At 44.9% G+C, this 22,464-nt stretch overlaps 2 protein-coding genes across 4 annotated transcripts; both read left to right on the top strand.

Moving 5' to 3' along the window:
• The first annotated feature begins 94 nt into the window (after positions 1-94).
• TMA7 (translation machinery associated 7 homolog) lies at positions 95-5,094 on the top strand. Its single transcript, XM_080934237.1, has 4 exons — positions 95-165; positions 262-317; positions 400-487; positions 4,823-5,094. The coding sequence occupies exons 1-4, from the start codon at positions 150-152 to the stop codon at positions 4,855-4,857; spliced, it is 195 nt and encodes a 64-aa protein (XP_080790363.1). The 5' UTR covers positions 95-149; the 3' UTR covers positions 4,858-5,094.
• A 3,383-nt stretch (positions 5,095-8,477) lies between these two features.
• ATRIP (ATR interacting protein) lies at positions 8,478-22,240 on the top strand. Of its 3 annotated transcripts, XM_080933921.1 has the most exons (14): positions 8,478-8,808; positions 10,120-10,250; positions 11,060-11,230; positions 13,281-13,399; positions 14,727-14,881; positions 15,540-15,638; positions 16,394-16,520; positions 16,685-16,803; positions 17,269-17,353; positions 20,646-20,782; positions 20,867-20,958; positions 21,308-21,388; positions 21,503-21,752; positions 22,123-22,240. In XM_080933921.1, the coding sequence occupies exons 1-14, from the start codon at positions 8,559-8,561 to the stop codon at positions 22,188-22,190; spliced, it is 1,884 nt and encodes a 627-aa protein (XP_080790047.1). In that variant the 5' UTR covers positions 8,478-8,558; the 3' UTR covers positions 22,191-22,240. The 3 variants fall into 3 exon arrangements, with proteins under 3 accessions (XP_080790047.1, XP_080790046.1, XP_080790045.1); XM_080933920.1 differs by having other exon boundaries at positions 16,685-17,353; positions 20,870-20,958; XM_080933919.1 differs by having other exon boundaries at positions 16,685-17,353.
• The last annotated feature ends 224 nt before the right edge of the window (positions 22,241-22,464 follow it).

Raw genomic sequence — 22,464 nt, 5'->3', positions numbered from 1 at the left:
CCCCTAGGAGGACGCATCATTTAATTCACGTGAGGGTAACTTCCTGCCTAGTAGCCAATCAGGGGCCACTCATAGGTGTGGCATAGGCGCAGTCTGTAAGCCCCGTTTCCGGCTTAGGATCAGGGTCTGGTGAAGGGGCTGCAGGCGCCATGTCGGGCCGCGAAGGTAAGGCTATTTGGGAATGGAGGGACGGATGGACGGGGAACAACGGGAGGGCGATGGGTGACGGGAATGGGCCGAGCATGCTTGTGTTGCCCACAGGTGGCAAAAAGAAGCCCCTGAAACAGCCCAAGAAGCAGGCCAAGGAGATGGACGAGGTGAGGATGGGAGCGGAGGCGCGGGCGGGCGCAGAGGGAGTGGGCGACTGGACTGGAGTGAACCTGCTCTGACTCTCCGCAGGAAGATAAGGCTTTCAAGCAGAAACAAAAGGAGGAACAGAAGAAACTCGAGGAGCTTAAAGCCAAGGCCGCAGGGAAGGGCCCCCTGGGTAAGTGAAGGTCGAGTCAGTGTAGGTATACGAGGGCAGGGCAGGTCTGTTCCGGGGATCGTAGGTGAAATGCGGGGTCTGGGGTACACTCTGGCCAAGCCCGATGCCTTGGGTATGTGCAGTTCGAAGGGGCGGGAGTGGAAACGTGGTCAGAAGAGAAATCTTCTCTCAAGATAATCTTGGGCTTCCAGTTCATGAAGAAGTTACAGAAATGGAAACACCAACTTGTTTGATGGATAGATACATATAGCTACATTTCTGAGTATCAGTTTCTGGCTCCAAAACAGTAATTCGTTGCTTCTTTATCGTTTGTCAACGTTAGAGCATAGAACTTTATTTGCTGGTCGCGTTATCTGAAACGCTATTGAGTCCCGAGTCACCTTTGGGTGCCGTCTAGACTAAAAGATAAAACTCCAGACTCCTTTACATGTATTCTCTTCTGGGTAATGCTTTGTTTTGTGGCTATTGCAGAAAGGAAACTCATTAGTGCAAAGCAAACACTCCCTCTTGAGCTGTGTCCTATGCCCCATGCTCTCTCTGCCTTGCTAAAATAACTTTGCCCACGATTTGCCTCTTAGGAGTGAATCACAGGTCTAGGAGTGCTAATATCGAATTTAAGAAAAGATTTTTAATTTTTGTATTTAAGTGTATGGGTGTTTATCATGCGTGCATATCTGTACTATGTATGTGCAGTGCCCTGGACGACCAGACAAGGGTCAAATCTCCTGGGACTGTATTTACAGATGCTTGTGAGCTGGGAATTGAACCTATCTCCCCTGAAGAGCAGTCAGTACTCTTAAATGCTGAGCCATCACTCTAACCCCATTTTTCGGTTATTTTGTTTTTTAATTGCTAGACAAGTCCTCTACCATTATTATATGTTTCTGAGACTGGCCTTGAATTTTGGATTCTTCTGCCTTCGCCTAGATAGCTGAGATCTTTGTGTGCGCTGTTAAAGCACTGTTTTGCATTTTTAAAGTATAGATTCTTTCTGTCTGTTTTTGGGATCATATAGATACTGGAACTGTCACCACAAGACCAATTGCAGTGGGTTCACCTGTTGCTTATCCACATAACAATGAAATTCTAGCTGTTAAGATTGCTTTTTAAAATGAGGTCAGGTATCTGGCACCTTAATCTGTGATTATGTATAAGGAGGTCAGGCCTTGGTGAAATCCTGTACAGATGGATCATTTATAATCTGTAAATCCAAAGTCTTCCAGATGTGAGACTTAACACCAGAAGAAAACTCCACTCCTGGCCTTGGATGATGGATTGTAGTCAAGTGCAGAGGCACTGGAACTGTTGCATTACATTAACTTAAAGCTATATGCCTGGGGGTGGAGTGAAGGATAAATAAATGTTGGGTTCACAACTGAATCCCATTTCTGAAATAATGTATATGCAAATGTCTCCCAAATCCTAAATACTTGTGGTCCCAGGAATTTCAGATAAAGGAAATCCAACTAGTACGACTTGTCATTGAGCTCCATCCATTTTGGGTTTCTTGTTTGTTTTAAACAAGATCTAATAATTCCTCATGCTGTGATCTTGACTTTGTGCCTAAAGGTTGCTTTTTTTTTTTTTTTTCCCGGTTTTTTAAGTACACTGTAGCAGTCTTCAGACACACCAGAAGAGGGCATCAGATCCCATTACAGATGGTTATGAGTCACCATGTGGTTGCTGGGAATTGAACTCAGGACCTCTGGAAGAGCAGTCAGTGCTCTTAACCACTGAGCCTTCTCTCCAGCCTCCTATGCCTAGAATATTAAGATTTGTTTTGTCACAGTTCTTTTGTGCCCTTGTTCTTTTTTTTTTTTTTTTTTTTTTTTTTTTTTTTTTTAAACAGGGTCTCTCTGTGTAGCCCTGACTGCCCTGGACCTCATTATGTAGACCAGGCTGGCCTTAAACTTAGAGATCCACCTACCTCTGTCTCCCTGGTACTGGGGTTAAAGGTGTACACTTCCACTGCTAGGCTGTACGCTTTCTTTCTTTTTAAGATTTATTTTATTTATATGAGTACACCTTAACTGTCTTCAGACACACAAGAAGAGGACATCAGGTCCCATTACAGATGGTTGGGAGCCACCATGTGGTTGCTGGGAATTGAACTCAGGACCTCTGGAAGAGCAGTTAGTGCTCTTAACCACTAAGCCATATCCCCAGCCCAGCTGTACTCTTTATTAAATTAGGTGTAGATAATTGTACAACCATTTCACCGATTGTCTATGAGTGCCAAATGTATTGGCATTTTAAAAATTTAATAAAATGGAGGCATAATAAACCAATCTCTAAGGATATAAGATGGGATATAGTGCCTTGTAATGTTGCAGTTTAGAATGCGCAGTTATGAGGGACCATGAGGTGGCTCAGTGGGTAAAAGTCCTGCCTCTGAGCCTGAGGACCCAAGTTCAATTTCTGGGATCTATATGGTGGGATTGTCTAATTCCAGAAAGTCATCCTCTGGTTTCTACCAATGCACTGTGGCACATGTGTGCACTGGTGTATGCATACATACAATAAGTTAAATATAATTTGAAAAGAGGGGACTGGAGAGAAGGCTCAGCAGTAAAGAGTACTGTTGCTCTTGTAGAGGACCCAAGTTTGGTTCCCATGACTTATATAGTTATTCACAACCATCTGTAATTCCAGCTTTAGGAGATCTGACACCTTTTCTGATCTCTGCGGGTCCCAGGCATGCAAATAGTTCACATACATAAATGTAGTGAAACACGCATACAAGTAAAATTAAAAATTGATTTTTAAAACCTCATTGAGGGGCTAGAGAGTTGGCTTACTTGGTAAAGTGTTTGCCTGAAGCATGAAGATCTGAGTTGGATACCCACAGCCCACATAAGAAAAGTCAAGCATAGTGGTGTCCAAATATCCCACCACCGTGGAGTCAAGACCCTGTGGTTTGGGGTTGGAGAGATGGCTCAGCAGTTAAGAGCACTGACTGCTCTTCCAGAGGTCCTGAGTTTAATTCCCAGCAACCACATGGTAGCTCACAACCATCTGTAATGGGATCTGATGCCTCTTCTGGTGTGTCTGCAGACAGCTACAGTGCACTCACATACATCTAATAAGTAAATAAAGTTAAAAAAAAGAAAGAAAGAAACCAGGATGAGGGAGGAAAAAAAAAAAAAAACCTGTGGTTCTTTGACCAACTAGTCTAGCCTACTTGGCAAGCTCCAGGCCAGTGAGATAACCCTATCTCAAAAACCATGGTTGATGGAGGGACACTATCTGGGCTTCTGGCCCACACATGTACACACATAAAATATAAAATGGGAAAATAATGGTGCTGCTAATTCTAACACTGGGGCAGAAGGATGAATTTTTGAGACAGCATCCCTATATTTGTGGTTCTCAGCTTGTAGGTTGAAACCCCTTGGGCGACTCTTTCACCAAAGTTATCTTAAGAGGATCAGAAAGCACAGATACTTTCATTATAACTCATGACAGTAGCAAAATTCCAATTATGAAGTAGTAACAAAGATAATTTCATGGTTGGTGGTCAGGGTCACAGCATTAGGAAAGTTGAGAACCACTGCTGTACATAGTCCTGGCTGGTTTAAAACACACAGAGATCCTCCTGCTTCTGCCTCCTGAGTGCTGGGATTAATCACATGCATCATCATACCTGGACAAAACCTTTCATAGAATATGCTCAACCATGTTTTCTTCTGTCCCAACTCCTTTTGGGCCTTGTCCATCTCTCTATCTATCAACTTCTGTGTTCTTTCTCAAAAAAGAAAAGAAAGCCAGTTAGTGGCTTTAATCCCAGCACTCACAAGGCAGAGGCAGGTAAATCTTGAGTTCAAGGTCAGCCAGGTCTACAGAGTTCTAAGACATCCAAGGCTAACATAGGAATCCTGTTCAGAAACCAAACAAAAAAGCAAGAAAATCAAAACAAAAAATTGGAGAGAAAAGAAAAGCCCACCAAAAAAGGAGGGTGAATCTGAAGCCCACCTATGCTGTTTAATAAGACTGCCTTCAAGAAAACAAAGAGAAGCCAGACTACGCTGAGAATTGAGGCTCCTCACGTACCAGCCTATGACCTTGATGAGCACCAAACATCAAGATTTACTTACCTGTAAAGTAGGTTGTTGTGGCAGGAGAATTAACTAAGCTAATCTGAAGGACACAGTATGGATGCAGAGCAGGACGCAGCTGCTGCTTTGCCCCTACCTCAGCTATGCTCTGCCTTTCTAGAAGAGATGGTAGCAGTAGAGGAGCTAGCATGTTTGTGTCAAAGTAAACACCCAAGTACAACATGGTACCGTACTGTGGCCATAATAGTATTTTTCCCTAACCAGACTTTTCTATTTGTAGCCACAGGTGGAATTAAGAAGTCTGGCAAAAAGTAAGCTGTTCCTCACATCTGAGGTGATGGTGACCCTCCTCTTCCATTCCTATTTAAACATCTGGATTCCCTGCCATAACAACTAGAATGAAATGTCATCCTACAACCTGTCAAACATCGGGATTTCCTGTCATAACATCTTTGCCACCTAATAGCTAGAATGAATGAAGTGTTTTCCTGGAGTCTGTTGTACATTGTAATAAACTTTTGTAAAAAAGAATAAAGTGAACAATGCAATGGCTCATTGTCTCTAGTGTTCAGCAGTTCCTACCTCAGCTGTGAATTTAAAGTGAACCCAGTCTGGAATCCCTCCAGAGCCTACTGTTCCATCTTCATTGTACTCTGAATTCTGTACTGCTTTGAATTAAACCAGCCCATTTAAAAGCCTATCATTCTTGTGTGCTAGTTTATCAGACATTAGTAAAAGGAATTAGTCTTTGTAAAACAAATAAATAAAAACCCAGGTATGAAAGGCAAGTGGTTGCCACATGTTTGTGTGTTTAAAGATAAACTGCTTTGACTCGGGCAGAAACCAGGGATCCCTGGAGCAAGCTGGATAGCTAGCCTAGCAATACAGTGAATAAAATTCCCAAGCTTGGACTTCACCATGTACTTGTGTGTGTGTGCTCACACATCCTGCAAAGGGAGGGGAAACAGTGGCCTTGGTAAACCACAAGGCATACTCATCCTTTGTTTCTCCTTAGCTTAGCATTTTTTCAGTGCTGAAAAAAAAAAAAAAAAAGCCAAAGTTCTTAAAATTAGGCTTTGAGGCCGTGGCTCTCAACCTTCCTGATGCTTCCACCCTCTGATATGGTTCCTTGTGCTGTGGAAACCCCCAACCATAAAATTATTTTCATTGCCATGTCATAACTGATTTTGCTACTGATATGAATCATAAATATCTGGTGTGCAGTCCCCAAAGGGGTTGGGACCCACAGGACTAGCTCTAAGAAATCAAATTTCTTCTGATTTCTAACATTGACCCTTTAGTCTATTTCAGCCAGTGATCTGAGGTAAAAGCAAGCCTTACTGTTTGGGTTTTGAGACAGCACCTCTCAATGTAGCCATGGCTGCCCTTGGGACTCTATGTAGACCAGGCCTGCCTTTGCGTGCTGGGATTAAAGGCATGTACCACTATGCCTGGCTCTGTGTTTTTTGGGGTCTTTGTTCTTTTTACTAGACATTTTCTTAGTGGTGAGGAAATACACGTACAGCAAGCATGCACAGAGGAAGACCTTGTGTTCTTACCAACTCTTTAGAAAATCCTAACTGCTTGGGAAGCTGAGGCCAGAGAATCACAACTTGAAAGCATGACTGGGTAACAGTCACACAAAAAGGTAAAAAGAGGGCTGGGGTGTAGCCCAGTAAAGAGCCTTCTGTTTCTGACTCCAGTTCTGGAAGAAAAAAATATATATAGTTAACTCTTTCCTGACCATATTCTTGCCAGATGTCATCTGCCACCAATCACCAAGTAAAGAAACTCCAGAACACAAATCAGTCTTGTTTGGGAAGGAGGGTGTTGAGGCAGGTACTGTAGCTCAGACTGGACAGGCCTTGGCTTAGAATCTTCTTGCCTCAGCCTCCCCAGTGCTTCGATTATGGGCTGGTGTCATCATGCCTAGCAATGTGACCCTAAATTAGGAGAGACAGGATGCTGGAAATCAAATCCAGAGCCTTGAATATTCTAAGCAAATACTTTAACACTGTCCAGCCCCCATCTGTATTTACTGAAACACCTAATTGAGAGGCAAAAGACTTCTGATTTGCCTTCTAGGCCATTCATACAACCGGCAACAGTAATAAGCTGTCCCTGAGGATATTATCTTTTATGAGGCAGGCTCTCACTAAATTGCCCAGGGTTACGTTGATCTAGTTTAGGGCCAGCCAGGTATTGAATCTGTGATGCCCCTTCCTAAGGTTCCTGAAGAGAATTACGGCCTGCGCCATCAAGCCCAGCTAGCATACCTGTAAATCCAGCAGTCAAGCTGCTGATGCAGGGGAATTAAAATTTTAAAACACTAAGTTGGGGACTAGAGAAATGGGTCAGTAGTTAATAGCACTGATTGCTTTTCTAGGGGTTCTGGGTTCAAGTCCCAGCACCCACATGGTGGCTCGCTCTAATTCCAGTTCCAGAGGAGCTGATGTCCTCTTCTGGCCTCAGACATGCAAACAAACAGACATGCAAGCAAAACACCAACACATAAACAAATCAGTTTGCCTTGTCATCTCCAAAACACTGCTTCTTTGAACTTTATGCCCATGGGGCTTTGCCAGCTGAAAATAACTTTTCAACAGTGATAGCCTCCTGCCCCCCAAAAAGAATGTATTTCTCTTTTATTTGGTGGAATCTAATCCCTCCTGACAATGTCCCTTTTTTTCCAGAACCAGAGCTCTTAGCTATTAAGACCTGGGCAAACAGCCACGCATGGTAGCCCACACCCACAAGTCTATCACTTAGAGACTGAGACAAGAAGATTGAAAGTTGGAGGGCATCTCGAAAATACAAAAACAGCTGGGCATGGTGGTTCATGTCTATAATCCCAGCACTCAGGAGGGAAGAAGGACCAGCTTTGGTTGTATGTCAAAACACTGTCAAAGGGCGGTGGAAGGCTTAAGCATTCAACATTATGTTGGACAGCTAAGGGAAACTACCAGTAACTGAATCAAAAAACTAAGGCCTGAGCACTCTCCTTTTCACCTGATGGCTAAGCAAACATTGATAAGCCCACAAGCTAAGTCTGGCACTGAGCAAATGTAATAGAAAAATCTTGACCAATACTAATCCCCCATTTCTGGTAACTGTATGGCCCACCACTTCTGCTCATAAAAGCTTGTCATACACCCAAGCCCAACTCCAATCTTTGCTCCTTTGTGAAGTTTTCCTCCTCTTCCGCAGTAACTTCCACCTGTCATCCTTGTTGAAATTGAATTTTTCTCAGAAATATCATGCATCAGCCTCCTAACCCATTTTTCCTGCTATTTGCCCCTCAATCTGTTGGTCAAGGACCACTCCCAGCAAGCCTTCCTCGACCTCTTGCGCTTCATTCGTCTCTACGAAACCAGCTCTGGGGACATAAAGACTATTCAAGAAATAAATGGAAGTTAACAGTTGGAGCAGTTCCGAACAGGAGGTACAACGTTCTTGAGACCATCCTTCCAAGACTTTTTCTCAAATGTACATACTTGAAACATTTATATCCTGGAAGATCCCTGCTTCCAGAAGAACAGCATTCTCCTCTCCAAGTCTGATCTTCCCAGCTTCCTCCCTAAAAGAGGATACGTGAAAGGTGGGTCAGCCGCAAGGAGTGAGGTCAAGGAGAGATGACCCCTGACTGCCTGCCTTGATTCAATGCGAACTGCTCCTCTAAGGCTCCGTATTCTACACAGTGCCAGGGGGACAGCCACAGGTGAGATCGGGCAGACGCTCCTGGACCTCTGAACCGGGGTAATCCTGACAGCACTGCAGGGTCCTGTCACTACCGGGGACCTAAGGGTACTGAGCCCAGAAAGGCAGGAACCTGTCCCGGGTAACGGCGCGCTCTGTATACGTCACCCATCTGTGCCCAGTAGCTGGCAGCTGATTGGTCCGCAGGCTGGGGAGACGCTCGTAGCTGTGGGGAACGGTGGCGCGCGGGCGGTTGGGCCAGGCTTTCTGCGGACCAGGCTGTGCTTGGCGTCCTCGGATGCTGCGGGCTGAAGGTAGTCATGGCCGGGACTCCCGCACCGAACAGCCACAGGAAGCAGAGTAGCGGCCTGGAGCCTTTCCCCGGTCGGTCTCGGTCCATCGAGAACCCGTCGAGCAAGCGGGCCCGGAGCTTCTCCGAGACCACTGTCCTGGACCCCGAAGACCCATTCGGCGAGCACGCGGAATTTACTGCGGACGACCTAGAGGAACTCGACATCCTCGCGTCACAGGCCCTGAACCAGTGTCCGGTCGCGCCTCGGAATCTGTCCAGTGAGTGCCGGGGGGGGGGGGGGTCCTTTCTCCCCGCGGGTTGTTCAGAGCTCTTCAGCTTGGTAGCTGTGGTGCTGGTGGCTTGCACAGACGTTGCTCTCGCCCCTTTAAAAACAAAATAGCACCGGATCTAAGCGTGGTTCTGTTTCAGAAAGCCCTTTGAATTGGCGGTAAGACATCCAGAATGTCAAAGGGCCTCACATATCCAGATGTAAAATATAGCCGGCTAGACTATTATTTATTTTCCTTGAAACGTGACTACGATCACCTCAGGACCGTCACAACGCACGTGAGAGGACTTAGATGCTATGCACCCCATTGTAAGTAATCCTTGGGTAGAAGAGCATAGAAGATGAAAGAGATTCTTACACAACCAGTGCTAGTTTCCCAAAGGTTAGGAATGGCAACAGCCACAAGCAATGGGCAGGAAACGCCAAAGCTGCTTTTTTTCTTAGAGCTTACAATCTTGGGGACTAAGTTAAGTGTCAGAAGGGTTGGATGGGCACCTTGCGAATGTACTTAGCACTTAAAGCATCTGAAAAATAGGATTATCCTTGGAAACGTGGTCGGTCCACCATCTCTCCAGCAATATTGCCTGAAAAACCAGGCACTGGAAAACACTCATTGCTGACCAGCTGTATTATGCAGCAGTGGTTAGGCACTATCCACAAAATGGCACAAGGCAAAGCCTCCCTTTCCTCCCTTGGCCCTACATCACTTATCATCCGATACTCTACTCTATCTTACTCCATCCCTGGAGCCCCACCTACCCCCTGGAACGTATCCATTTTGTCCACCATTGGTCTTTAAGAACCAGCAGATCCTATGCCTAGGGAGTTGCAGTAAATAGTGTTACGTTGGAGTCACAGCCAGTGCAATCTCCTTGCAGCTATGAGCTGAGATTAGAAAGTGGGTGAGGGTGTAAAGGGAGAACATTCAGATATGCTATGCCATAAGGATTCTATGTGCATTTATATTGTGTTCTGAGAGGGTGTAAAGAGAGTATTCAGATATGCTATGCTATAAGAATTCTTTATGAGCTTGTATCATGTTCTGAGATTGGAACTGATAAATACTGTTTACTGGGTCTTTCTCAACTTGGCTTTCAAGAGTGACTCCTTTTGCATTTTATGACAAAGGTGGGTACATATTGAGCCCCCAAGTATATATGGGAATTTTTTTTCCCAGACAGGTTCTTGATCTATAACTAGGCTGGCCTTGAACTTGAGATCCCGGTGCCTCAGTCTCCCAGGTGCTGGAATTAGTTCCATGCCACCACACTCAGCCTAATGGGAACTGATTTTTACACAGGTGCTCATAAGGTCCGCCGATTAGATGGGGTACCAAATAGTCCTATAAGGAAAACCAGAGAAGATACTCCAGTTAAAGATAATTTTGAATTAGAAGTACTTCAGATACAATACAAAGAACTTAAAGAAAAGGTATGTAACTTTTGGGTTTCTTTCTTTCTTTCTTTTTCTTTTTCTTTTTTTTTTCCTGTTTGGTTCTAATGATGAGATTTTAACCCAGGACTTTACCTTCACATATGCTATACATAGACACTCTGCTGCTAAGCTATACTTCTAGCCCTAACTTACTGTACTTGTAGCTGATTCATTCATTTATGTATTAAAAGCATGTGTAAAATATATAAAAACATTTTAAAACAAGCATCTAGATTCATCCCCCTGAAATGAAAGAAGGTTGGGAAGGAATGCCTGAAATTTTATTTACTCTGTGTGTGTGTGTGTGTGTGTGTGTGTGTGTGTGTGTGTGTGTGTATATATATATATATATATATATATATATATATATATATGAGCATGGGCAAGTTTGTGGGCACTGCATGCATGCAGGTAGGTGCCTATGATGGTCAGGAGTGTTAGGTCCTTTGGAACCATCATCACAATTGGTGTGAACAACCTGATATGGGTACTGGGAATGGAACCTGGGTTCTCTGTAAGAGCATTGAGTGCACTTAGCTGCTAGGCCAACTCTCCAGCCTCCTCCCCAGCCTGTGTTGTTATCTGAGAAAATGTCATCAGAGTGGTTGCTATTTCCTTAGTTTTATGAGCTCTCATACATCGTTCACCTGGCCATCTGTAGGTGCCTAAGAAAACCAGAACATGTTATAGTGGCATTTTAGTCTGTGGAGGGTGTGATCCGTAGTGTTAAAGCTGAAAGAATCTGTAAGTGGTGAGTGTATTCTGAAACTGTTGCTAAATATCTGCTGATTGGGCATGGTTTACAGCTGAAAGCAATGGAAGAAGAAATCCTAATTAAGAATGGAGAAATTAAGATTTTGCGTGACTCGCTGCATCAGACAGAATCCGTTCTAGAAGAACAGAAACGATCACATTTCCTTCTTGAGCAAGAAAAGACTCAAGCTCTCAGTGAAAAGGAAAAGGAGTTCTCCAAAAAGGTGAGCCAGAACATTTGTTTGCATGCCGTGGACAGTAGTGTTGCCTAGTGACTGAATTACATTGGAAACAATAACCAAGACTGGCCATGCTGGCACATGCCTTTAATCTCAGGAAACACAGGCAGGTGGATCATTGTGAGCTCTAGGTCAACCTGGACTACACCATGAATTCAGGCCAGTCAAGTGAGACGCTGTCTCTAAAAAATAAACAAAATAGAAGCAATAACCAGTGTCGCCTGGAAATACCCAACCACTGCTTAAACACTCTCTGCCCTTAGTGGATGGCTTGTACTTTCTTCCAGGGTTTGCATTTGTTTTGGACAAGGACTAAGATGAAGCTCTGTCTTGCTGTGGTTGTTGTTCTTGGCAGGAACAAATCACTAGCTTAGAATTTCTAGGATAGGAAATATATTAGCTGCCACATCCAAGTCTAGGACAACAGGGACATAGTAGGATTTCTGATGACATAAACCAGAAATCTCTGTTTCTGATTCTCTTATTAGACTTCTTGCTCTGTCAGCAGGGGTTCTGAGTGGATATACTCATACATTTCAAAACTCCAGAACACAGTTAAGATTTGGGCTTCCTTAGCTGGCATAAACTGGGAGGCAGGTACAACAGTGTTAACCATGGGTCCAAGGCCAGCCTGGGCTATACAGTGAGATTTTTTCAAAAAGCCAAGCGAAAGGTTCTTTCATCTCAAACTTAAAATTTTTAAAGCAGCCTATTTTCAGACCAGTTCTGAAACCAGAGATGATAAGTATCATTTAAGCCACAGTCAGAGGTAGGAAAGGGAGATCGTGTTCAAAGAAAAATGATGGTTCTGGTCTCTCTCACCACTTTGCTTTAGAACTTGTGTATTGGGGAAGGGGGATGGGATACCATCTGAAATGTAAATACAAAGAGTATCCAGTTAAAAGAAAAAGGAACTTGTGTATTCTTTAGTCAGGACCTGCACTCCACTCCCTTTCCAGTAGAGGCAGCAGTGATGTGGGCAGGAGCTTTACTGTCTACCTCCATCACCTCTCCAGCAAGTCCTGTATGACATAGCCTTATACCTACCACAGAGGAAAGTTGTCAGGAAGCCCAAGCATCACTTTTTTTTTTTCCTGATCTGGTAATGGAGCCCAGGCTAGTCTTAAAATCACTTTGTAGGATGCCCTCAAACTTCTGAATCTCCTGCTTCTGCCTCCTGCTGGGATTGAAGGCATAATTGCTGCCATGCTCTGTTTATTCAGTGCTAGGGATGCATCCTAGGCAAATGCCCTTCCATCTGAGCTACAGGTTCCTTTCCTCCCTACTTTCCTATTACATGTATCCCTTATTCTATTTCCTAACACGCTTAAGATTTTTCTCCCTTTTGTGACCTCTTTCTAGTTTCCTGACACACAAACACGCCACTCAGCACACACTTACACACAGGTTTTGGTACAGCTTCCAGATAATCTGCTTAGACTTCCAAGAAGATCTCGAATTCTGTACCATTAAGTAATTAACAGGTGACATTAGCAGCCACACCCTGTGAGAGCTGACAGCAGTTTGGGGAACAGAGCATGGGGTGGGGCAGGATCAAAGCATGTTACTGCTGAGATAGGCGTCTCCCCAGCTCTGTGCTGGGCACTGTACAGCCATCACCTTCTCTGACCCTGGTCCCAGCCAAGTATACTAAGTATCTGTTCTGTTAGACTCAGTGAAGTACCAGGTAATGGTCTGGGTTGAACCCTCATAAGCCACTTCCACAAGAGTCTGCTACATCTTTCTAGAGTACTTTTCAAGGGAAAAAAGGGCTAGTGATTGAGGACATTTTATAATATATTTTACATTGTTTTCCTTTACTGATTTGAAGTTTGGGAGCTAAGGAATTTATTGTTGTTTGTTGTTTTTGGTGTTGTTTTGAGGCAGACTCTGTAACCCTGGCAGTCTCAATATGTGGAATCACAGAGATTCCCCACACCTGCCTTTGCTTCCTGAGTGTTAGATGAAGTGTGCACCATCACGCGTATCTCTGTGTGTCTATTATAGTCTACCACAAATATCTTTGACTTTTCAGCTCCAATCACTGCAGTCTGAACTCCAGTTCAAAGATGCAGAAATGAATGAATTAAGGACAAAGCTTCAGAGCAACGAGCGAACAAATAAACTAACTGCTCCCTCTGTTTCCCAAGTCAGGTAAGGAGGATGCTGGACTAAGTTTAGTTTGGCAGTCTCTGGATTGTTGGGAATGAAGGGCACTGTTTTGAGGCCCTCTTTCCTGAAGGATGCAGAGGCAGCTTCGATGAAGCTACAGGTCTGAGCCATTGTGGTATTCTAGGTGTGCTTTCTCTGACTGGGGCATTGGTAGCACAGTCCCTTGAGATTAAAAAAAAAGCTGGAAAGATTTTTTTTTCAAGGAAAGAGGTTTGTTTTGGCTCACAGTGTAGGGAATACAATCCATTATGCACTATGTTGGGGAAGGCATGGCAGCAGGAACTCACAGCTGAGTGGATCAGGAAACAGGGAGAAATAAAAGCTGGTACTCAGCTAGTTTCCTCATGTCTCCTTTTTAGCCCATCCTAGACCCCAAACTATGGTGTGGTACTACCCACTTTCAGGGTAGGCCTTTCTTAAGATTTTGAAAAGAGACCAGCCTTCATTTTTATGTAATCTGTTTGGTTAACATTATCCTCCTTCCCCAAGAATGAATATATTTCAGTCCTGGCTACTTAAAATATTTTCGCTCATTTGCTATCTGGGACCTTTGTCTTACAGCCCCTCCTTTGCTGCCAGATGTGCTCAGCTTGTTAATGATCTGTGTCCTGCCCTCTGCCTCCCATAGCAGTCTCTCATGTGTCTGTCAGCCTTGAAATTTGAACATTCTCCTGCCTTTGCTCATGTTGGGCAGAGTGTGAAATTGAACTCTCCTTGCCTTGCATGCTTCAGGTGAGACAGGAGAGATGCGGAAGTTTATCCTCACCTCTTTACCCTCAGTAATACAAAGAAGGCCTGGGTGTTGTGTGATGAGTGCCGAGGAACTTACTCAGTTTCTAATACACTTTCTAATAGACCCTCTTTGTTGTGAAGGTTCTTTTTAAAATTATGTACATTTGTGTATGTTTGTGCATGCAAGTACCTACAGAGCCCAGAAGAGGGCATTGGGTTCTCTAGAATTGGAGTTACAGGCACTTATGAATGCCAGACAAGGGTCATGGGAACTGAACTTAGAACTTATGCAAGAGCAGTCTTTACTCTTAGTGCCAGCCTATCTCCAGCCTTATGATTGACTCTCTTTTAGAAGTTTTTGGATCCAGGCACTGATTACTAAAAATTGGGTGTTCAACATTTAAAACTTTTTTGTGAATGCCTAAGAGTTTATGAAAATAAATGCTACCTCAACACAGATGGACATGCCCATATAACCTCTAGTCAAAATGTCTAGATGTGAAAAGTTTATGTTAGAAATTTAATAACTAGGTATTTAAGAGGAATCCTAACTGCTCTCATAGTTAACTCTTTCCAGTCCTAGGAAAGGCTCTTCTGTGGTTCTGAAGTCAGAAGCATGTTCTCCACATGTTGGAAAAACAACTTTTCCTACAAAGGAGTCTTTTAGTGCTAACACGCCTCTCTTCCACCCCTGTCAGACTGAAGCAGGACACAGATTTCTGGGCCAAGAGGGTAAGTCAAATATTAGTAATTGGTTACTGTGTGATGGACTGCCCCAACTAGTACCTAAACGACGTTTACTGTTTCTCATTTTCTGGGCATCAACAGTTTGACACAGAGATACATTGAGGCTGAGAGTCCTTCAAGGGGCCTCTGAGACTCTCCTGTACCACTTTATTTTATAATTAGACTCACTGCCTCTCTTCCCACCACTGCCACTGCTCTCTTGAGAAACTGCAACACAGGTCTAGTGACCCCAAGTAATGGGGCACGACACAGTAGCTTACGGGCAGGCAGAGCAGTCGAATGTAGGTCTCAACCATACTACTTAATGGCATATGTGATCTGGGCAAGTGCATACCTCAGTGTTCCAGCTTCTTTATATGTGGAACAGCTAATGTCCCCTTTAGTCATAGGTTGCTCTGTGAAACAAATAACTGTGACTGAAAAAGAAAAAACTGGGTAAAGTTGGTGATGACTATTTTTATCATATTGCTCCATTTTAGGTGAAGCAAACAGATTAATTTTCTTTTTAGGGATCTAGAGATATTTTGGCTCTGCTTTTGAATAAGTTTAAACAGATTATCCAGTGTCTTAAATATTACATGTAGGGGTTTCTGGAACACCTGTTCTTTTATGTTCAGCTTTACATTCACATTTTTTTTTCTAGTTTCAGATAATAAAACTCACCTGGGAGGTAACCTCATGAAGCAAGATGTGCAGCAGAAGATCCTTGTTGACAGCTGGATGCAGACTAAAAACGCTCAAGGTACCAGAGGAACTGCTTTTCTGTAGGAGCCTGCTACAGCATTTTCTTCTGTTATGCACAGAACTGCCTAGGGGAAATGTCTGAGACCATGGTCTCAGGTGTCCTGTAGAGTGTTTTGGGCACATAGGAGTCTGTGACTTAAAAAGAAAAACAATGTGGTTCAGCGAGATGGCTTAGCAGGTAAAGTTGTCAGCCACCAAGCCTGACAACCTGAGTTCAATCCCTAGGACCCACATGATCTAAGGAGAGAACCAATCCCCAAAAGTTGTCTTCTGATCTCCACATGTGCACTGGGTCACAAATCCCCTGTGCCCATAAAATAAATAAGTAAACAAAGTTAATTTTTAGTTAGGTATGGCGTTGCATGATGCCTTTAATCCCAATGTTCCAGAGGCAGAGGTGGTGGAGATCTATGAGAGAAAATAGATAGATAGGCTTATGATTGATAGGTAGGTAGCTAGATCAGTCAGTTGGTTGATAGATAAAAGGATGTTTTATTTTGTTTTAGAAGCTGAGAACAGAGCCTTCTGCCCCCAAAAGCATCATAACAGAGTTTAGTAGCTTAGACGTGGTGAATCTCAAGGTCCCTCAGGCTTGTAACTCTAGCATCTTAGAGGCTGAGGCAGGAAGATCATGGATTCAAACCAAACAAGGCAGCATAATGAGACCCTGTCTCTGAAAACCAAAGGAAGATGAGTGGGGGAGGAAGAACTCTCCCATGTCAGAACATTCTAGAGTCACCTTGTCTTTTGCAGGTTCTGTTTTGATAAACTTGCTCCTGAAGCAACCTTTGGTGCCAGGGTCATCTCTAGGTCTTTGTCACCTTCTGAGCAGTTGCTCTGAGGTTCCTACTGGCATTCTCTTGCAGCCACCAGGGTTCAGGTAAGCATGAGGTTCACAAAGGCTTGTTTGGGAGTTTTCACAAAGCACTCACTTTTCTGATTCTGGCCAACATGAGAGATTTATGGCATGTTTGGGGAGGTTAAAGAACTTGGCAGCCAGGTGATCTGGGGTCCCTGATCTAATCTATTTTCTTTTGTTTCCAGTACTTTGCCTGGGACTTCAGGCCTCAGGACCATCGGTTCCTCTGATGGGCCATTTTCCCCCGCTGCCCTGAGAGAAGCACAGAACTTGGCATTCACTGGATTAAATCTGGTTGCCAGGGGTGAGAGCTCACATGATGGAGACACATCAGGCAGAAGAGTCTTCCCGCTCTGCCAGCTTCCTGGGGCTGTGCATCTCCTCCCTCTTGTGCAGTTTTTCATTGGCTTACACTGCCAGGCTCTGCAAGATTCAGCCCCAGCTAAGAAGAATGGGGTTCCTGGGGACTGTCCAACACACACCTGCGTGAGCTCTGGGGTAGAGGCTAACCCGGAGGACTCCATTTATACCTTGGAAAGCTTTGCTGTGGCTTCACTTAGCGTCCTTCAGCACCTGGTGTGCCACAGTGGGGCAGTTGTCTGCCTGTTACTGTCAGACATGGGGACCAATGCTGCTGCCAGGGAAGGAAACTTAATTCAGACTTGTGCAGATACAATCTCAGCCTCCAGCAAAGATGTTCACGATCAAAACCAGCATCCACTACTGAAGATGCTGCTTCAACTGATGGCTTTCTCTTCTACAACATCAGGTCATTTTCAAGCCAGTGTCCTGAGCCAGTGCCTCAAAGTTTTGGTGAAATTAGCTGAAAACGCTTCCTCTGATTTGTTGCCCAGGTATAAAGAAGACTCACGGGAGGCATGATTCCATGGGTCTGCCTGACCTCTCGAGGTCTAACCTGTGGCTTTTATACTTTGTTTACACCTTGGTTTAATCCTACTACTCAGGGAGTTCTGAAGTAATGGGAAGGGGGCCAGGTAAGCAAAGGCACATGTAACACACTTCAGAAGAGTGGCCTACCCTTGGACAAAGGCTGTATTAGGAGGCTTTTGAACCCGAGATGCAGCTCAGGTAAAGAACATATGGTACAGCATATTTCAGTGAGATAGAGTTTTGTAAGGAAATAGATTATCTGGGAGTGTCTGTAGCCATGAGCTGACCTCGTGGGAAATCTGTCAACCTGTGTCTGCTCCCCCCACCCCCACCAAGTACAGGATTTCTTTGTGTAACAGGCTTTGCTGTCATGGAACTCATTCTGTATACCAGGCTGGCCTAGAACTCCTAGAGATCCACTTGGCTCTGCCTCTAAGTGCTGGGATTAAAGGCGTGCACAACCATGCCCAGCTGTGTTCACATCTATTATGAATCACAGCTTGTTGGAAGCGATAGGAATAATGAGTCTAGCTTACAAACAAAACAAAACAAAAAGCCACTGTTATAAATTACTAACTTGGGGTGCTACAGAGATGGCTCAGCAATCAAGAACTCTTGTTTTTCTTGCAGAAGACCCAAGTTTGATTCCCAGTAACCACATGGTAGCTCACCACCATGTTACCCCAGTTCCAGGGAATCCAGCAGGCACGCATGTGCTGCATGTACACGCATGTAGACAAACATTCAGACACAAAGTAAACTGTGTGAATAAGTGAATCTTTAAAAAATTCTAAGTTCCTGACTTGGGAGCTGAGGACATCAAGAGCAAGATAGTTAGTGAGAATGATAAATGCCACCAGGCTGCCCTCCTCACAGCCTGCCCTCCTCACAGCTGCCCATTTGTTTTTCTCACAGTGTGCTTATAAGGCCAGGTTCTATGTTAGAATATTACCTCTGATTAGGTGCGGCTCACCTTTTTGTCTGTCAGACATCATGGCCTGTGCCACTAATCCAGCACCTGGGAGGCAGAGACGGGGATCTCTAAGTTTGAGACCCGCCAGAGCTACAGAGTGCAACCCTGTCTCAAAAAAAGTCTTTATCTGAGCTAATCATTCCTTTTTCTTAAAAGTTCTTCTGGATCGAGTTTTCCACATGGTGTTTTCTAGCTGGTTTTACCTGTCCTAAAGTATGCAACTGAACACAATTCGGTGTAGAACAAACAACAGGTGGGGAAGAACTGCCATTCACAGGCCCAGCTTACACTGGCTAGTTGCCTATTTCTTATGTGCTTAATGAACAAATCCCAGAAACCACACATTCCCAATTCTGTTCTGTTGACCCACAGGGTATTCAGACCTCTGCTATTCAATGGATGCTTCTACTAGCCAAGGCTTCAGTTGCTGGCTTAGGTTACGCTTCTGACTCTGTTCCTTCATACAGAGCCTGGCTCAGTCAGTGTTTGTTAAATCCCTACATTGAAACAGGAAATCTTGTCTAAAATACGAGACCATATCAGAACAGTATCAAGCCAGTTACTGTGATAAGCTATTGCCCGCTGCTTTCGACACATTCCCCGACAGAATACTTTTCTGTAGATTTCATCATGTTCATGTGCTCAAGATGAACTGCACACCTTCCTTTTTACCTTCTGGTGGAAGCCAGGGCGGATGCTATCAGGGCTATAAAACAGGATATGATAAGTGGCCAGAAAACCTGCAGTCTCTGCCCAGTATCATTGTCCCCAGGCTTGAAACAAATCCTGCCTTACCAGAAAGCAGATTTCTGCACTTTCTATAATGGTGCTATGTGTAACTTACTTTCTTTTTCATTTTTGAGACAGGGTCTCACTATGTATCCCTGCCTGACTCTGTAGACCAGTCTGGCCTAGAACTCAGATCCCCCTGCCTCTGCTTCCCAAGTCCTGGGATTACAGGTGTGCATCCCCATGCTTGGCATAACATTCCATTGTAAAAGAAGGCTTTATAGCTGTGTTCAAGGGCCATAGTGGGCTAGGTAGGACCAGTCAGGCCAGAGAGCAACCAAGTTAAACTCTCTCCCCACCAGAGATCCACACAGTACTTGGCAACTAACAAATGCCCAACTTCTCATCTATTTGTAGAATGTGCTATAAAATGAGGACTCAGTGGTTAAGAGCACTAGTTAAGAGCTCTTCCAGAGGACCCAGGTTACATTCTGAGCACCCACATGAAAATTCATAACTCTGTAACTCCAGTCAGGGAATTGACAACCTCACACAGGCATACAAGCAAACAAACAAAACCACAAAAATAGTCATTTTTTAAAGTCCTATAAAATGAGTTTACCCCAAAATAATGAACCTTTACTTCCAATACACACTGATGTATAGTCTCCACCTCTGTGCTCCATGCCGAAATGCCATACACACACACACACACACACACACACACACACACACACACACACACACACTGGTACATACCTACATGCTCATGGCCTCTCCCACACCAGCTCTCCCTCATGTAGGTAATGTGGATAGAGCAAACTGATTTGAGCCCTTGGGCTCATCTCTGTCCCTTTGTCTCATTCCTCAGTGGGGAGATAAGAATGAATGAGCATGCATATATACATGTATATGTGTAGATATATATATATACACACACACATAATTATTTACACACACATAGAGGTAGGTTTTCACACCAGTAACAGAAGCCAGTATTTTTTAGCAAGTGGAGAAAAACGCTTTCTTTCTCTTGCTCTGTGACTGGTCTCATAAGGCAGCTGTATCCATGCTCACATTTGGTCCTGTTAGAACCCTGGCCAGGCATCTGCTATTAGACAGGAACATTACTCATGCTGAAGGTATGAACTTGTGTCCCTGTTTGAGAATAGACAATGGAAGGAGGCTAGGGTATAGTGATGCAGCCTTGATCCAGGGAGTCCTGTCCCATTTACTTGATAAAGGTCCACATAAGGGCCTATCTTCTTTTTTAGGGCAAATGAGGGGTTTTGATACAGCAGTGAGACTTGGATGCATATAGCCCCAAGTTCATCTCCAACTCATTGTATGGTAGGTCCTGCCTCTGCCTCCTAAGTGCTGAGATTATACTTATCAACCACACATACACACACCACGAAAGGCCTGCCATTTTTAAATCACAGCATTCGTAGAGGAGCGCTTAGTACTTCTTTGTGACAGTCTTGAGGCAAGGAGGCTACAGTCATTTTGAAGCCATGTTATTTTGGAGAGTGTCGTAACTGTCCATTCTTCAGGTTCTCCTGTGTGTTCCCGATGTTGCCACAGTGCCTCGGCTCGGAGCTGCCACTGTCGTGTGTGCTGCTGACTGTTGAACTGCTCGCAGTCCTGGTGGATCACGACAGCCTAGCACAGCAGCTGTGCTCCCACTCAGGTAGAGCGGGGCAGGGGCAGGTTCAGAGCCCCTCAGGCTACAATGAAAAGGGGGACCCTGAGTGAGGCCTGCCATCCTTTTCAGAAGGCTGCCTTCTCCTGAGGCTGTACATGTACATCACATCAAGGCCTGACAAGATGGCCTCGGAGACACAGTGGCTTCAGCTGGAACAAGAGGTAAAACTTTCAGACACTGCTTACCCTTCGCCTCTTCCCAAGAGCCCAGGGTCTCCTTTCCTCTTGTGGGAAAATAGGAGCTACAATTCATGGGGGTTCCTTACACAGATACATTCTGGGTTACAGTGGTGCTCAGCAGTGGCCCGATAAAGCTGCCTGGGTTTTGGGTCTGGAAGCAGTAAGCTGTTGGTGAGATTCAGGTCTGAAAGCCTGAGGCTATAACTATCTGTAGCCCACTTGTGCAGGCCAGCAGTTGTAGAAGTAGCTAGAGCACCTTAGAAATACCTACAACAGCCCCGTGACAACTGTCTGTTCTACACGGAATGAATACCATCTCTTCTTGTTCCAGGTAGTATGGCTCTTGGCCAAGCTGAGTGTGCAGAGCCCTTCCCCCCCTGGCATTGGTTCTGACTGTCAGTGCAACGTAGAGGTGAGTGTCCAGAGGCCAACATCACAGTAGCTCAGTTAACGGCAATCCCGCTTCCCTGGAAGTGGAGAGGTAAGTAAGTCACTAGACCTCAGTCTGTGCCCTCTCTTACCCCAGGCAGTCAGAGCGCTCACTGTGATGTTGCACAGGCAGTGGCTGACTGTGCGGCGGGCAGGGGGTCCAAGGACCCACCATCAGAAGCAGACAATACGCTGTCTGCGGGACACTGTGCTGCTGCTGCATAGCCTATCTCAGAAGGACAAGCTTTTCACTGTGCATTGTGTTGAGGTCCTGCATCAGTATGACCAGGTGATGCCAGGGGTCAGCATGCTGATTCGAGCCCTCCCTGACGTGACTGACAGTGAAGGTAAGCTAGCAAAAGCCTTCATGTGCCTCTGGCTCATGAGAAAATCAGACTCCTCTGCTGGACTTCCCTGAGTCTCCACTTGCCACCAGAGCCATTCCTGGCACCGTGGGCATTACCTTCCTGCTCTAGGTCTCTGAGTATGATGGGTTTCCATTTGATCATGTCTATTGAATTGGCCTAGCTGAGCCATGGCTTTTCCACAAAGATCTGTCCGAATTGCTTTTGTATCACTTTTGCTCACAGTAGCTGAGGGAGCAAAGCCTGTGGATGGAAGGGACTGGTTAATTCCTGTGATGCTAGGGAGGATGGGTAGGCCTCCAAGCCCAGACACTATCAAGTTAACCTCAGAACCCTCTTCCTTTTGGCTCAGAGGCTGCCCTGGATGACCTCTGTGCTGCGGAGACTGACTTGGAAGACTCTGAGATGGACTGTAGCTGAGGGCCTGAGCATCCAGCCACAAGGTGGCGCCAGCTACCACTGATGTCTTTGCCATATCCACTGATTAAAACTGCACTTCCTGCTGAGAACACAAGCTTTGTTTCCTGAATCCAATTTGTGTGACTGAGAGGGAGGGACAGAGCAGACTAGAAACTTGCTTGATTAGGTGACTCCCCTGCTGGAGTTGAAATGGTCCCCATGGTAACTGATCTGCCCGGAAAAACCCTGCCTCTCTTCGGGAATTACCCTGAGTCATAGCTTTGGGCAGGGGCCA

Source organism: Micromys minutus (assembly GCF_963924665.1).
Source record: "Micromys minutus genome assembly, chromosome: 21".
Classification (NCBI taxonomy): Eukaryota; Metazoa; Chordata; class Mammalia; order Rodentia; family Muridae; genus Micromys; species Micromys minutus.
This window is presented reverse-complemented; position numbering and strand designations above follow the sequence as displayed.